Here is a 17,224-nt window from a genome sequence, read left to right as displayed (position 1 = left end):
TCCTGCGCGTCAGACTACTCTTGCTGGTTGCATGACTCGATGCCAGAAGAGTCTCTATTCTGTGTCTGTAACAACTGCCCCTGACTCCCACATCACCCTGTCTGCTGTCCACATCACCCTGACTGCTGCCCTGCTTAGGAGAGGACAGCATATCCCATAGCCTGCCGTTTAGCACTTCCTTCCTCACACCTCTAGGCTTTCTCTACACTTCTGTAGTCACGCCCAATCCTGCCCTCGGGGGACCAGCCATCCTCAGCAGTGGGGTCACCCTGACAGCCATCTTCTGCTCACAGAGAACTGGGTTGTCCAGGTGATGTGGTGATATTTTATTTGTATTGAAATGTGATTTTATTTGTATGTTAATAAATAAAGTTGCCTGGGGGTCAGAGCTAATAGCAAGCCATAGCAGAAAGCCAGGCAGTGGTGGCACACACCTCTAATTCTGATCACATGACAGGCAGATCTCTGTGTGTTCAAGGATACAGCCAGCATGGAGACACATGCCTTTAATCTCAATACCAACCATAGAAGACCTGGAGGTCTGAATAGACAGGCAGTGATGAGGAAGTCATGTAGTTGGATTTACAACCAATGAGAAGGCAGAACAGAAAGTCAATAAAAAGACTACACAGGAAGTAGGTCTCTTTATGAGGGGAAGAATGGCAGCGAAGGGTAAGAAAGGGTTTTAGTCTCAGCTCTTAGCTACTGCTCTGACCTCTTGGGCTTTTAACTCTGCATTTGGCTCTGTGTTTCTTATTTAATAAGACTGTTGCATCTACAAGGTGAAAAGTGTCAGATCTCTTTTATTGGTTATACAGAGGTGTTCCACTAATATTATCATTTACAGTAAATATTATCATTTACAGTTAATAGTTCATGCTCAGTTAATATCTCCCCATGGTCTGTTCCCCAGCTTCATGACACTGCTGGGTCAGGATAAGGATGACTTCAATCCCGAGCAAACACCAGCGACCTCCTTGGGTCACTGTGGTTCACTGACTCCCTAGGCACATGGGAGCCACCGAAGGGTCAGCTTGGCTGGTGTAATGTGGTCCTCCCGTCTGGTCCTGCAGGAACTGTTTTTGTTAGAAGAGCTGTGTTACTGTACCCACACCACAGTCACCTTAGCAAAGGTGAGGGACAGTGTCGCAGGTGGCTGAGAGCCTGTGACTGGCCTCTGTGCTTAGAGACAGCAGAAAAGCATGAAAGGAGGTCAGATGTCCTCACTGGATGGGGGCCGGTGATGGGGCTGGCATTCTCTGCCAGGCTCGTCTCATTTCCAGTGTCACAGACAATAAGAAGACAGAACCAAAGTCCAGAGAAAAGGTCCATGCAGACCAGCTACACTGGCTCGTGCCTTGGCTTTGGCACTATGGAGAGACAGGGGGTGGAAGGTCTTTGAGTTCCTCCTTCTCTGGGTACACATCCGACACCTTGTTCTTCTTGGCAAAGATCTGGTTGATCTCAATGAATGACCTGCCCTTGGTCTCTGGGATGACCAGGAAGATGTAGATGGTGGTGAGGAGACATATGACTGCGAAGATGATGAAGCTGTAGGCGCCGAGGCCCACCTGTGGGAAGAGGAACCAGTGAGGGAGGATGTGCTAGAAGGTTCTGGCTTGGTGGGCTGGGGATTTGGGTCCCACTCACTTGAATGAATGGGAAGATGAGCCCCACAGTGAAGTTGGAGAGCCAGTGGACACTACCCCCGATCATGAAGGCGGCTGGTCTGGAGGACTGCAGGAAGATCTCAGTGATGAGCAGGGCAGGGATGGGACCTGAAGAGGGAGCAGAGAGGGATGATGGACCGATGTGCGAGGGAAGGGTGAGGAGAGGAAGCAGGGATGATAGATTAGGGGGAGACACCTTCCTGAAGGCAGAGTGACTCACAAAGGGTCCTTGAGCCCGTGGGTGTTTTGGCACCCTGGTCACCGCGGGGGGGGGGGGGCAGTGAGTATCTCTAAGACACAGGACTTTGGGGAGTGGCTGAGTGAGGAAGCAAATGCAGGCATAAGGATGTTGGGTGTGACGCATGGCAGAGGCTGCCTGTGGAGCTCATTCTGCTGATCTGACATGGCAGCGCTTACAACCCAGAGACCCCAGCATCACCCAAATCCCCAAGCGAGCAAGCCGGCCCCTTCTATCCTGTGCTAAAAGGAGCAAGGCAGAGGTCACTTGGGATGCATCCACCCTCCTTGGTGGATTCTCAGAGAAGCTCCTAGAGGACCAGGATGTGGGGCATTGAACCTACGAAACCAGCCTAGAGATACATACTGGGTCCCAGGGCGTGTCCTATGACATAGACGATGACGCAGACGATGCTGACGTAAGGCATCCAGGAGATGGTATCCTGTGGGTGGGAAAACCGGTAGTCAGCACCTGGCAAAGCGAGACCTGCTGGGTCTGGAAGGAGCCAGCAGTGACTCGGCTAGACCACGTGGTGAGATCTTAGACGTCAGCTGAGAGGGGGCTGGATTTGCTGAGGGAGGGGCACATGGTCCCTAGACACCTGACAAAGACTGTACTTTGCTAAAACACACGAATTTTGGTGCCTAGTCCCTTTACTGTGGTAAAAACATAGGTTGGGAGCAATATGGTGTTGTTCCTGAGCAGGGCCACCAACCAGCACAGCTGGTACCTGCTGTGACAGGCTTTTTCTGAAAATGCCTCTAGCCTTCCCAGGGGCTGAACTTTTGCTGGACCCTGCAGCTAAGTTACTGACAGGCCTTGAGATCACTGACGACTGTGTACTTAACCTGCTCTCCTGCTCTGTGTTCCAGCCGTGTACGTTTATTCTCCCATCAATACAACAATATAACCAACCTGACAGTATCTTGATTTCCTATGCAATTAACTCTTACAACCTAAGCTAAATGCATAGCTTGAATCTTTAGTTATGTACTCTTCTCTGCCCTGTCTTTCCATGCTTCTGTGTGCATGCGTGCGTGCGTGCGTGCGTGCGTGCGTGTGTGTGTGTGTGTGTGTGTGTGTGTGTGTGTGTTGTGGTAATCATTAGCTGAAAGCAGCCAACAGGTTAAAAGCAAACTTCAACAACAAATATCTCACATGTGTTGGAAGTAAATGTGGATATAGGTTGATAATATCTGTGTGTGACTTTGAATGCTATTCTGGGCCAGTTGGGGGTCAGTAAATAATGTCTTCCCTTATAAAACTCTGTTATAAAATTCTGTAAAATAGCCAAGTGGTGGTGGTGTATACTTTTAATCCCAGTACTTGGGAGTTCAGGGCCAGCCTGGTCTACATAGTGAGTTCTAGGACAGCCAGGACTATGTAGAGACCCTGTTTGAAAAAAAAAAAAGAAAGGAAGGAAGGAAGGGAATAGAAAGGAGGAAAAGTATCCCTCATTCCTTTCCAATCTCACAGTGTTTACTGTGCTGTTCAATAAATATAGATCAAAGCCCTCTGTTATGGACACAGATATTAGACACACACAGGCCACAGGTCACAAACTGCAGACCAGTGGAAGAAAGAGGGAGAGAAGTGGAGAATTCAAATTTGGGTTCACACATGGTTTAAAGTACCCCAAGAGGAAGTCTCCTCCCCCATGTGACACCAGTGCATTTTGGTGCCTTCTCTGAGCCTTCTTTAAATGGGTAATTGTCACAGCATCCTTTACCTGCAGCGCCAGAGCGACCGTCAGCACGATACAGGCAGTGAGGCAGGTGGCGAAGCCAAGGAGGAGTAGAAGCCGCCGTCCCCAAAGCTCTACCACAAATACCTGGTGTGAGAGGGAGGAGGTGAGGTTCTAGAGCCAGTGCCCCATGTTTCTGTGGGACAGAGCACCCTGCCTGGGGCTGCCATCATGGGAACACCCTCGCTATCCCTCAACCAACTTTTGAGGTGTCAGGAGGAGTGTGTGCCCAGCCACCAGTGTGTACATAATTGCACATGCATGCACAGAACATGTGTCCTTGGGTGGCCAGTGGAGAGGTCCAGCTGAATCACTAGGGCCCCAGATCTTCACTCTTAAATGAGAGCCCAAATTAAGGGCCTGAGTCCTGTGACTGTAAGCTTCGGGCCCACATGGAGGCCTGGCTGGCTCCTCTGAACAGGGGGACAAGTCTCACTCAGGGACTACCTAAGCAATGAGTCATGAGCTCCTTGTAGGGCCACTGAGCTACCCTGTGCAGAGATTCCCTCCATTTCTGCCACGCTCAGCAGCCCCAGATAGAAGAGGTCAGAGCAGAGTCACTGCACACAGTGGGAACATCTGGAGCAAGGTCTGGGCCTCTGCTTTTAGGGGTCCATGGCTGCTCCCCACTGGATTCAGGTATGTCCTCACAGCAGAGCTTTGAGGCTGGGGGATCAGGGCCCAAGGGGCCCATTGCACACTTCAGGCCCCAGATCCCTCCAAGGTTAGGGCCTTCTTCACTCCACCCCTGGTGGCTGACAGGACCACAGCCTCATAGACACTCACGGTGACAATGGTCATGAACACATTGACTGCCCCTGTCCCAGCAGTCACATACTGGACGTCATTGCTCTTCACCCCTGCGCTGAGGTAGATCTTGTCAGCGTAGTAGTAGATCTGGAAGGCAACCATGGGTTTGGTAGAGGGCCTCAAAGGTAGGGTGGCCAGTGACCCACTGCACCCTAACTCCTCAGAGCTATACGCAAGAATTGTTGTTAGCACCTGGTCACACACTGCCTGCTGCCCCTGAGCCCACGGGCTGCCCATACCGCGTTCACTCCTGACAGCTGCTGGCCAGCCATGAGGACGATGATGGAGATGAGTTGCCAGCGCAGGGACTGCATCTTGAACAACTTCCACACAGAGATAATGCCGGCGGCCTTCTCAGCCTCATCCTCCCTCCGGATCTCCTCTATTTCTAGGGTCACATCCTTCCAACCTCGAAGCCTCTGCAGGGCTGAGGGAGAGACGAGCAGAGGGCATGAACTCAGAGCTGAAGAGCCTGGGGATCCAGGGTGAGGAGGAGACCACATAAAGCTCACCTTTCTCGGTGGCTGACACGTCTTTCTTCTGAATCAGCAGGTAGCGGGGGCTCTCAGGGAAGAAGGGCAGGGAGAGGACCTGTAAGGCTGCAGGGACCCCAGTCAGCCCCAGGAGGATGGGCCAGCCTGTAAGCAAGGGTCGACTGTCACGGAAGCCTAGGGACCTGGGCCCCTTTCCTCTACCCCCTGCATGTGCCGGGCACGCAGCACCGTTCCCCTGCGGCAGGACGCGGCTCTGTGAGGACAACGCTCCACTTTTTCAGTGGTTGTGTGATGGCTCTTTACACAGTGGTTAAGGCATGACCACTCCACACCATGAGGTGGGCAAACAAGAGCACCTGATGATTCCAGGGCACAAACGTGATGCCAGTGGGAAGCCTCCGTGTGTTATTATACAGACCTGCATTGGCCTCCAGGAACCTGGTGGCTGGAGCGGACTGAGACCAACACTGTGATCCCACCCCAGGTACATGGCCAGAGAGGCTTGTGTCGGGACACAAGGACAGCTAAACTGGAGAGGTCAGGGCAGCGCTGGGAAACTGGGAAACAAAACCAGCCGCAGTGTGGATGCCCGTTAAATCCTCACGGGATGGACAGACAGAATGTTCTCTCCTTGGAGAGGACTGTCCCTGCCCTCCTGCTCAGTGCAGTGCAGTGCAGAGCTTGGCTCCTGGCTTTGAGTCCTGCCGGCTGTGGTGCCCTGAGACTCAACCCTAGTCCATTCATTTTGGGTCTCAGCTCCTAGGGAGAATTCGGCACCTTGATAGAGGTGCCCTGGACACATACATGCAGGACTGATGGAAAGATAGGAGGGTGTGGCAGTGCAACACAGAGTCAGGCCCAGGCTGCAGGGTCCGAATCTTAACAGGACCTTGGATAAATTTCCAATTTGCTGAGTCTCAGTTATGGGCTTATCTGTAAAATGGGTGTAAAGTACATGATCTCCTGGGGCTGCTGGGGGAAGAAATGAACTACTGCAGAAGACATGGGAAGACATGGCATCTGGGGCCATTGCAAGTTAGTGCTACGTCCCAACTGGTGTGATCATTGAGACTGGTCTCCTTCACAGAAGCTCAAGAATCAGAAAGAAAGACAAGAAGGAAGGGAAAGACGAGACGAGACCAGACGAGTGGGGGTAGGGCTGGGCTCCATTGGTAGAGTATTTGCCTAGCATGTGCAGAAGTGTTAGGGAATATTATTTTAAGGTGTGTTACTTTTGTTTATGTTGCATTTGTTTAGCTCTGTGAAGCTGTGTTACTATGTCTGTCTATAACACCTGATGATCTAATAAAGAGCTGAACGGCCAAGAGCAAAGCAGGAGAAAGGATAGGCGGGGTTGGCAGGCAGAGAGAATAAATAGAAGGAGAAATCTGGGAGGAAAAGGAAAAGGAGAAGTAACCAGAGAAGGAGGAGGACTCCAGGGGCCAGCCACCCAGCTACACAGCAAACCACGGAGTAAGAAACCAAGAAAAGCGTACAGGAATAGGAAAAGAAAGTCCAGAGGCAAAAAGTAGACTGGATACTTTAAAGTTAAGAAAAGCTGGCTAGAAACTAAGCCGAGCTAAGGCTTGGACATTCATAATTAAGAATAAGCCTCCGTGTATGATTTATTTGGGAGCTGGGTGGCAGGCCCCTCAAAAGAGCAAAAACAACCAACAACACAGAGGGCTCTGGATTTAGTCTTCAGCACTGCATGAAACAGTTGTGGTTTTACACACCTGTAATCAGTACTTGTTGGGTAGAGACAGGAGATCAGGAGTTCAAGGTCATCTTTGACTACAAGGTGAGTTCGAGACTAGCCTGGGTTACATGACACCGTGTCTCAAAAACGAAAAAAGTAGCTCAAGACTCAAGACAAAAAGGAGGTAATGATGCCATTTATAAGTTATTGTGTGCTTCCAAGTGTGTGGACAGTCACTTAGTAGTCAAGGGACATAGGCCCTTCCTGTTCAGTTGAGACACCTTGCCATCTCCTAAGAGGAATGTGTCACCACGTGCTTGTTCAGGGCCCACAGTGTGCATGGTGGGCTAGGGACAGATCGTGGTAGCAAGGAGAGTCTTCACTGGACAGAACAGGGAGGTCAGCAGGCTGTAGTCCCCAGTATTGGCAGTAGGGGCTTCGGGGGACAGAGGGCAGGGGCAGGGCTCTGTTCTCACCTTCCTCATTTGCCAAGACATTCCGAAAGCCAAACAGCTGCGCCACAAGGATGCCGATGGTGATGAAGAGCTGGGGTACCACCCCAAGAGCCCCTCGCAGGTTTTTAGGGGCCAGTTCCCCTAAGTACATAGGGACCACATTGGAAGATAGACCTGAAGGAGAATTGAAATAAGAATACAACCAGGAAAGAGTCTTGGAGAGTCAGACTATTGTGGTGGTATTGTGTTTCCCAAAATATTGTGCACGCTAATAAACTTATCTGGGGTCAGAGACAGAACAGCCACATTAAACATGAGGATAGGCAGTGGTAGCACACACCTTTCATCCTAGCATTCCAGAGGCAGAAATCCATGTGTTCAAGGATACAGCCAAGCATGGTGACTGATACCTTTAATCCTAGAAAGCAAGCCTTTAATCCCAGGGAGTGATGGTAGAAAGCAGAAAGGTATATAAGGCACGAGGACCAGAAACTAGAAGCATTTGGCTGGTTAAGCATTTGGCTGGTTAAGCCTTTAGGTTTTGAGCAGCACAGTTCAGCTGGAGACCCATTCTGGATGAGGACTCAGGGGCCTCCAGTCTGAGGAAACAAGACCAGCTGAGGATCCAGCGAGGTGAGATAGCTGTGGCTTGTTCTGGTTCTCTGACCTTCCAGCATGGACCCCAATAACTGGCTCGGGTTTGATTTTATTAATAAGAACTTCTAAGATTCCTGCTACAGACTGTGTCTTCAAGGACCCACCTTACTTTACCAAGCACACTCTCTAGCCCAGCCCTCCCTTCAAATGGGAATAACTCAGTTGGTAATGAACTTGCTGTACAGCCATGAGGACCTGAGTTCAAGTCCCACATAAAGCTGGGTATGGGGGTGGGTATATACTGGTAATCCCAGTGTAGGGACTTGGGGAGGCAGGCAGATCTCTGGAGCTTGCAGACCAGCCAGCCTGGTCTAGTCAATGAGCTCCAGGTTCATTGAAAGACCCTGTCTCAGAAAACAATGTGTAGAGCTCCCGAAGAATAACATCTGGCGTGGACCTGTAGCCTCTATACACATGTGCGCCCCACCTCACACACAGCTTCCCATAACACAGTGAATGAATGACCTCACACACAGCCTCCCATAACACAGTGAATGAATGACCTCACATATAGCCTCCCATAACACAGTGAATGAATGAATGGCCCTTGCAAACACCTCTTCTAATTTTCAGCTCCTTAAACTTCAATAAAGAAATCGCACCAGAGATGTTCCTAATAGAAGTATTTGCTTCTTGACTGGTGTCACCCAGGTGCGCAGCCTGGCCGGGCCCTTGCTTCTGACTGGCCTGGGTCTCAGGGAGAGGATTAGACATGCTCCTCTCCTTTGCCTCAGGGAGAAAAAAGAACACCCCTGTCCACCAGATTACTTTCTGGGGACAGCACATCACACAGTGAACCCCTGCACAGAGACCTTTCCACACACATAGCACAAGTTCCATTTGTTAGTTCACATGACACAGTGGCTCACACCTTAATCCCAGCACCCGGGAGGCTGAGGCAGGAAGGTTAATGTGAGATCCAGGCCAACCTGGGTACAAAAGGACACCATGACTTAGAAAAGCTTCAAATGGCCGGCAAGTTGACTGAGTGGTTAAGAGCACTTGTTGTTGCAAAGGATCTGGGTTCAATTCCCAGCACCTACATGGAAGCTCACCACCTTCTCAGGAACAGATGTAGTGCACAGACATACATGCAGTACACTTATATACACATATAGTAAAGATAAATCTAAAAGAAGCATGTCTTTAATTCCAGCACTCAGGAGGCAGAGGCAGGTGGGTCTCTGTGAGTTCAAGGCCAGCCTGGTCTACAGAGAGAGTTCCAGGACAGCCAGAGCTATTACACAAAGAAGACTTGTCTTGAAAACAAGCCAAAATAAAACCAAGAAAAGCTTAAAAATGTAAAAACAAAACACATTTCAGTATATATCATTGAAAATCTACATTGCTGGGATTTATGTAATGCTGGGGCTACTCTGAACCTCACTATTTAATCTTTAAAAAATATTGTTTTTAGTAATGTGGTTTTGTGTGTGTGTGTGTGTGTGTGTGTGTGTGTGTGTGTGTGTGTATGTGTATGTGTGTGTCTTCATGGGCATGTTTACATGAACACAGATGTTCTCAAAGGTCAAATGTGTCAGATCGCCCAGGAACCGGAGTTATAGGTGGTTGTGAGCCTCCCAACATGGGTACTAGGGACTGACCTCAGTCATCTCTCCAGCTCCTCACTATTTAATCTTGTAAAATTTCCCATCATATCAAAATAAGACTCTTTTAGGAATAGATGAAGATGGGGGCTGGTGAGATGGCTCAGTGGAAGAGGAAGACCCTGGAGCTGGATCTGGGGGTCTGTAATGTCTGCATTCCTGCTGGCCAGGGAACGCCTTCAGCCTTCCCCCCAAGGAGTCAATCAATAACAAACCCATGACCCGTGAGCCCCAGAAGGCAAGGCTCAGCCACCCTTGCTCCTCCCTCACAGCAGGGCTGATTACTTATTCTCAGGGTGAGCTATGGTGCTGGGGTCAGTGGTCCAAGGGCAGGAAGCCTGACCACACCGTGCCTGACTGTCCGGGTGTGAGTGAGAAGCTGAGTTCAAACGGATGGTGCCACACCGCTGGGTCCAGTGTGAGCTGAGGACCCTCCCAGGGCATCTCCGAGGTTGAGACTATTTTCCTTACTGTCTCAGGTGTTCTTGACCCTTTTCCTTCTTGACCTCGCTGGAGCACAGTGGGGAGTTTTCCAGAAGCCACTTGCCGTCTATTGTTAGAACTAACTGGACCCGGGCAGATTTGAAAATCCAACCCGGCCTGTGAGCATGCAGCGGATTACAAGAGGCTTTCGGGCCGAGGCCCCGCCCCACAGCCTCTGGGCTCCTCCCTCCCACTGGCCATCCAGGACCCGTCCCTGTCACCTGCTGTGCTGGTCATGAGGCCACCGGCCACGTGTACTGCATCTGCTACCCATTCCCTTCCTGAACACCCCCCGCCCCCTGCCCAGGAGTTCACCCAGGTGTTTCTCAGTCCCAGGGATGGTGGTCGGTTTGTACTTCTGTAGACTGTACTTACTGCATAAATATAGTTTATCATTTGTTTCATGAAGACAAAGAGAAAATCCAACTGTCTGCTGTTAAGACAGACATTAAAGTGATTTGCAAGGATGTGAAATAAGTCACTCTTCTTACAAAATTTATCTTAAAACATAAACATACAATTTTTTTTTTTTTTTTTTTTTGAGGCAGAGTCTTGGGTAGACCAGCCTGGTCTTGAGTCTTGAGCTCAACACACCTGGCAGTCATTTTGTTTTGTTTTCTGGCTGATTATTTTTCATAAAAAAAACTGTATGTGTGTGTGTGTGTGTGTGTGTGTGTGTGTGTGTGTGTGTGTGTCCATACCACTTGCATGCTGTGCCCAGGGAGGCCAGAAGAGGACCTTGGGTCCCCTTGGTCCCAGCTGTGAGCTGTGTGATGTGAGTGCTGAGGAACTGAACCCAGGTCCTCTGCAAGAGCAGCAAGTGCTTTTAACCTCTGACCTATCTTTCGAGCCCATGGAACACTCAATTATGTTAAGAATGAAAAGAAGTCCCAAGACCAAAAATCTGAGAGCGGGGCCAGTGAGATGGCTCAGTGAGAAAAGGTGATCACTGCCAAGACTGAAACACCAAGTTTGCAAGAAAAACTGATTTTGACCACAAACAATGGAAGAAGAAATGGACTCCTATAAATTGTTCTCTGATCTCCACATATAGGCCATGGCACATGAGTGCCACGCCCCTAAGTAAATTTGCAAATCAAAAAAATGAGACAAATTGTTGACTAAAAGTATGCTTTTGAAGCATAAAAGTTGGGGTCCTATCCCCCCAAAGATCTTAGCCAGATGTGCTGGTGCATGCCTAATAATGCTAGCACTTTGGAGCCTGAGGCAGGAGGATTGTTAAAAGTTTGAGGTCAGTGTGAGCTACAGAGGAGACCTTGTCTCAAAAGCAAATACAAACAAATGAAAACCAAACAATCAAGGTCTTGCTATACATACACAGTCCAGGCTAGCCTCAAACTGGTAATCCTCCTGCCTCAGCGTGGCAAGTGTTAGAGTGTGGTTAGGAGCTCTCATCTCCATAGGTTAGAATTTATTTGTGTGTGTGCTGTGAACAAACCCAGGGCTTTGATCTTGTCAGGCAAGTGTTCTACCACTGAGCTACATTCCCAGCCCCCCTTTTCCTCTTTTTGTTTTTGAGATGTGGTATGTCCAAGCTAATTGAGAACTCATTCTGCAGTCTAAGCAGAACTTGAACCTGAAATTCTCTTACCTTTGCCCATTAAGTAGCTGATATCATAGGTGTGTGCCACCAGGCCCAGCTTAGGTTAAGATTTTAAAATTACATTTACGTGTTTATGTGTTTACGTGTGTGTGCTGGATTTTTAGCTGTGATTTATTTATTAGAGTTTATCACTTTATTATTATTGGAAACCCATCCTGGATGCTCATGATCAATGGGAAAGAGACTGTACTAGCTGACAACTTCTGGAGCTTTCTATTTCTTGAAAAGCTTCTGCATGGAAAACCAAAGGCAGAGCCAAGCCAGGTGAGGCCATGATGGCAGGGGTGAGGGTGAGGATGGGGGTGGGGGTGAGGGTGGGGGTGGGGGTGGGGGTGAGGGTGGGGGTGAAGGTGAGAGTGGGGGTGAGGGTGGGGGTGAGGATGGGGGTAGGGGTGAGGATGGGGGTGGGGGTGGGGGTGAGGATGGGGGTGGGGGTGAGGGTGGGGGTGGGGGTGGGGGTGAGGGTGGGGGTGAAGGTGAGAGTGGGGGTGAGGATGGGGGTAGGGGTGAGGATGGGGGTGGAGGTGAGGGTGGGGGTGAGGGTGAGGTGAGGGTGGGGGTGAGGGTGGGGGTGGGGGTGGGGGTGAGGGTGGGGGTGAAGGTGAGAGTGGGGGTGGGGGTGAGGGTGGGGGTGAGGGTGGGGGTGGGGGTGAGGGTGAGGATGGGGGTGAGGGTGGGGGTGAGGGTGAGGATGGGGGTGAGGGTGGGGGTGGGGGTGAGGGTGAGGTGAGGGTGGGGGTGAGGGTGGGGGTGGGGGTGGGGGTGGGGGTGGGGGTGAGGGTGAGGGTGGGGGTGAGGGTGGGGGTGGGGGTGAGGGTGGGGGTGAGGATGGGGGTGGGGGTGGGGGTGGGGGTGAGGGTGGGGGTGAGGATGGGGGTGAGGGTGGGGGTGGGGGTGAGGGTGAGGGTGAGGATGGGGGTGAGGGTGGGGGTGGGGGTGGGGGTGGGGGTGAGGGTGAGGGTGGGGGTGGGGGTGAGGGTGAGGATGGGGGTGAGGGTGGGGGTGGGGGTGAGGGTGAGGTGAGGGTGGGGGTGAGGGTGGGGGTGGGGGTGGGGGTGGGGGTGAGGGTGAGGGTGGGGGTGGGGGTGAGGGTGAGGGTGGGGGTGGGGGTGAGGGTGAGGGTGGGGGTGAGGGTGAGGGTGGGGGTGAGGGTGAGGGTGGGGGTGGGGGTGGGGGTGGGGGTGAGGGTGAGGGTGGGGGTGAGGGTGGGGGTGGGGGTGAGGGTGGGGGTGAGGATGGGGGTGAGGATGGGGGTGAGGGTGGGGGTGGGGGTGAGGGTGGGGGTGAGGATGGGGGTGGGGGTGGGGGTGAGGGTGGGGGTGAGGGTGAGGGTGGGGGTGAGGGTGGGGGTGGGGGTGAGGGTGGGGGTGAGGATGGGGGTGAGGATGGGGGTGAGGGTGGGGGTGGGGGTGAGGGTGGGGGTGGGGGTGGGGGTGGGGGTGGGGGTGAGGATGGGGGTGAGGATGGGGGTGAGGGTGGGGGTGGGGGTGAGGGTGGGGGTGGGGGTGGGGGTGGGGGTGAGGGTGGGGGTGGGGTGAGGGTGAGGATGGGGGTGGGGGTGAGGGTGGGGGTGGGGGTGAGGATGGGGGTGAGGATGGGGGTGAGGGTGGGGGTGGGGGTGAGGGTGGGGGTGAGGGTGGGGGTGGGGGTGGGGGTGGGGGTGAGGGTGGGGGTGGGGGTGAGGGTGAGGATGGGGGTGGGGGTGAGGGTGGGGGTGGGGTGGGAGTGGGGGTGAGGGTGGGGGTGAGGATGGGGGTGGGGGTGGGGGTGAGGGTGAGGATGGGGGTGAGGGTGGGGGTGGGGGTGAGGGTGGGGGTGAGGGTGGGGGTGGGGGTGAGGGTGGGGGTGAGGGTGGGGTTGGGGGTGAGGGTGAGGATGGGGGTGGGGGTGAGGGTGGGGGTGGGGTGGGAGTGGGGGTGAGGGTGGGGGTGAGGGTGGGGGTGAGGGTGGGGGTGGGGGTGAGGGTGAGGGTGAGGATGGGGGTGGGGTGGGAGTGGGGGTGAGGGTGGGGGTGAGGATGGGGGTGGGGGTGGGGGTGAGGGTGGGGGTGGGGGTGGGGGTGAGGGTGGGGGCCAGGGGCTGGGGGTGGGACTGGGAGCAAGAACTCAGTGATGAGTGAAGTTTGCCTCGTGGCTAGTTTTCTCCTGATGTGACTATTTCTCCCTGACCACCCTGTCCGGCAGTTCTTCACTTTAGCTGAGCTAACTATTGTAGACCAGGCTGGCCTCAAACTCAGAGATCCGTCTCCACCTCCTGAGTGCTGGATTCAAAGGTGTGAGTCACCTCTGGCTCACCAGCTTGCAAACTTCTCTGCCTATTAATGAGCTCTAAGGATTTGCTTACAGCCAGCCAGATCATCCCTCCGTCCCTACCCCCCATTAGGAAGGAGAGGTCACTCTGAGACCATCCAGAAGGAGATATGTGAGGGCAGAGGGCAGGAGGTGCCCACCTTGCTTCTGAAGGACCCTGAGAATTGGCAAAGCCACTCCTGGCTGGGCACTGGGAAAGGCTGACTGTTGGGGAAGCCACAACTGTGGCTTTAAAAGTGTCTCCATTTCTAAGCAATTAGGGGAGACCTTTCTAAAACTACGGCAGCAAATCCCAGACAGCCTGGGTTGAGAAGTGGGCGGGGCTTACAAGCCAGTTTTACACACTGCCCTCCCTACAACAGGGTTTCTCTGTGTAGCCCTGGCTGTCCCATCGCTCTGTAGACCAGGCTGGCCTTGAACTCACAGAGATCCTCCTGCCTCTGTTTCCCTAGTGCTGGGATTAAAGGTGTTCGCCACCCTTTAAAAAAGTTGTGGCCCAAGTTCCACAACTTTTTTAAGACCACAAACCGGGCTGGAGAGATGGCTTAGAGGTTAAGAGCACTGACTGCTCTTCCAGAGGTCCTGGGTTCAATTCCCAGCACCCACATGGTGGCTCACAACCATCTGTAGTGAGATCTGGCACCTTCTTCTGTGTACATAATAAATAAATAAGTCTTTAAAGAAAAAAAAAAGACCACAAACCACAGTTTAAAAAGTACAGAAATTGGCCGGGCGTGGTGGCGCACGCCTTTAATCCCAGCACTCGGGAGGCAGAGGCAGGCGGATCTCTGTGAGTTCGAGGCCAGCCTGGGCTACCAAGTGAGCTCCAGGAAAGGCGCAAAGCTACACAGAGAAACCCTGTCTCGGAAAAACCAAAAAAAAAAAAAAAAAAAAAAAAAAAAAAGTACAGAAATTGATTTTTCAACTTGGTTCTCCCACACATGCACAGATGAACAATGGCCGAAACAAAATTTCATGCAATCTTTTTGTTCCCGTGACATAAGACATACTGTCACACAAAGCTGCTGCTCACTAAGTTGACAGACACCTCTACCCTCCCACTGACCGTTATCCTAGCCAATGCTGACATACTGGAAAAAAAAAAAAAAGGATCAGACTGGAAGGACCCTTCTAAACTCAGGGTGTGAGGTTTATTCTTACAACTTTCTTGGGCTAGGAATTGTGGGTCAGTGATAGAGTGCTTATCTAGCTTTCACAAGGTCCTGGGCTCAATCCCAGCCTTGGAAAAACAAAGCCAAAGACAGCTTTCTCTACAGGAAGCATTGCTGTGAAGTTCTGCCCACTGCTCACCCAGAAGAACCAGGCAAAACTCAGGTGCCTGTGGAGGGTCAGCTTCAAGCTCTGGGCTCCCAAAGGCCCCAGACGACACCAGATCCCTGAGTCAGTTCTGCTTCCCCTGTGCTGAACGGCACTGCAGACAGGGTTCCTTACCTGCACATATTCCAACCATGAGTCTGGAAGCAATGATCAGCTCATAGGATCTGGCAGTTTTGCTGCACCCCATTAGGATGGCTGGCACGATAGAGAAGATGTTGTTGAATAGCAAGGCCCCTTTTCTGTAGAGGGGGTGGGAAAGTCAGGTTAGTGTAAGGATTCATTCATTCACTTCATCATTCACTCATCACTAATTCATGCAGTCAACAAACACCCTCAATGTCTGCTCAGAGCACTGTCTGCTAGTTACAGCAGTGAATGTCACTGGGACCTGAAGCTAACAGAGTGCATATCCTGCGGTGGAGCAAAGGACAGAGGGAAATGGACTCATCCGAAGACACAGGAAAGTCAATCTGCTGTGGTGTCAGTGGGCTGTGGTTGTACACTCCGAAGACTGGGGTGTGTGGAACCCTGGAGCCCCGCGATTCAGGCCAGACCTGGTGGCACAGTGTGGAGACTTTGTCTCAAAAACAAACAAGTCTTGGGGATGTGGCTTGGGTGGGAGAGTAGCTGCCTAGCCTGTGCTGAGGCCCTGATTTAGTTCCAGCATGACAATAAAAAAAAACAAAAACAAAACATGTGGACTGGAGAGATGGCTCCACAGTTAAGACCACTCTGCTCTTGCAGAGGACCTGGGTTCGATTCCCAGTACCCACATGGCAGCTGACAACCATCTGAAACTCCAGTTCAGAGGAACTGACACCCTCTTCTGGTCTCCTTGGGCATCAGACACACATGTAGACAAAACACCCAAACATATAAAATAAAGTGAAGAATAAAAATTAAAAAACAAACAAACAAATAAAAATGAACCAAGAGGGGCTGGAGAGATGGCTCAGAGGTTAAGAGCACTGGCTGCTCTACCAGAGGTCCTGAGTTCAATTCCCAGCACCCACGTGGTGGCTCACAACCATCTATAATTAGATCTGATGCCCTCTTCTGTGTGCATAATAAATAAATCTTAAAAAAAAAAAAAATGAACCAAGACACGTATTTTGTACCCTTTACGATAGATAAAGGGTACAATATGATAATGACAAAAATGTAAAACTAGAACATTCTAGAAGTATATAATCTAGGTGGCTTCACAATGCATTTTTAGATACAATACCAAAGTATAATGCATGAAAGAAAAAAACTGGTGCCTAAAATGAAGAAAAAAGAGTTAGAAAACATAAGAATTAAAACAACAAAAAGCCAGTGTAAACAAAAAGAGAGGTTGAAAACAGCCTTAAGAAATGCCAAAATATAAACTGATGCAAAAACACAAGAAACACAAGGTTGCTAGAAAGAGGTAAACAGAGCCAGCTCATGTCTTAAACTCTGAGGCCCACATCGTAGGAGGCTGAGGCAGGAGGATTGCCATCTAAAACCCTGCCTCCAAAAAGCAAAGCAAAAGGGGGCTGGAGAGAGATTTCAGTGGCTAAGAGCACTAGCTGCTCTTTTGTGAGACCCAGGTTCAGTTCCTGAAACCTGCATGGTGGCTCACAGCTGTCCATAACTCCAGTTCCATGGGACCTAACGCCCTCTTCTGATCTCTGCAGGTGACAGGCTCACACGCGGTACACATCCATACATGCAGACAAAACACCTATATACATAAAAATAAATTTGAAAAAAATACTATTTGGGGGAAAAAAAGGTAAAACATAGGAAAAACAAAACAAAACCCCAAACTAAAACCAAACAAAGGAGGACAGGACCACCTGTCCAGAGAGGTTTCAACATAGCTTCAAGAAAAATGGACACATCAGCTGTGTGCTGAAGACGATAGACTGCTTTTTTAGCATGCAGGAGGCCTTGGCTTTGACCTCAGAACCAAATAAAATAAGCAAACAAACAAAAGCCAACTAAAACTCATGTGTCTGTGTGTGCACATGTGTGTATGTGCATACATATTTAAGAAAATTTGTTTGTTTGTTTTTTAGATAGGGTTTCTCTGTGTAACAGCTCTGGCTGTCCTAGAATTCGCTTTGTAG

General features: G+C 51.2%; 1 protein-coding gene across 4 annotated transcripts in view; it reads right to left on the bottom strand.

The window, feature by feature from the left end:
- Positions 1-783: 783 nt before the first annotated feature.
- The window catches only part of LOC102926585 (solute carrier family 2, facilitated glucose transporter member 5), a 36,331-nt gene continuing 19,890 nt past the window's right edge, over positions 784-17,224 (bottom strand). For all 4 annotated transcript variants that reach the window (XM_076565675.1, XM_076565676.1, XM_015994122.3 and 1 more), the window contains exons 5-13: positions 15,243-15,367; positions 7,132-7,284; positions 4,975-5,100; positions 4,702-4,889; positions 4,439-4,549; positions 3,638-3,739; positions 2,275-2,350; positions 1,651-1,778; positions 784-1,571 (exon numbers count right to left, since the gene is read on the bottom strand). In XM_076565675.1, the coding sequence (XP_076421790.1) occupies positions 1,371-1,571; positions 1,651-1,778; positions 2,275-2,350; positions 3,638-3,739; positions 4,439-4,549; positions 4,702-4,889; positions 4,975-5,100; positions 7,132-7,284; positions 15,243-15,367 (1,210 nt within the window). In that variant the 3' untranslated portion in view covers positions 784-1,370. The remainder of the gene's footprint in view (positions 1,572-1,650; positions 1,779-2,274; positions 2,351-3,637; positions 3,740-4,438; positions 4,550-4,701; positions 4,890-4,974; positions 5,101-7,131; positions 7,285-15,242; positions 15,368-17,224) is intronic.

This window comes from Peromyscus maniculatus, chromosome 2, assembly GCF_049852395.1.
Source record: "Peromyscus maniculatus bairdii isolate BWxNUB_F1_BW_parent chromosome 2, HU_Pman_BW_mat_3.1, whole genome shotgun sequence".
NCBI lineage: Eukaryota > Metazoa > Chordata > Mammalia > Rodentia > Cricetidae > Peromyscus > Peromyscus maniculatus.
This window is presented reverse-complemented; position numbering and strand designations above follow the sequence as displayed.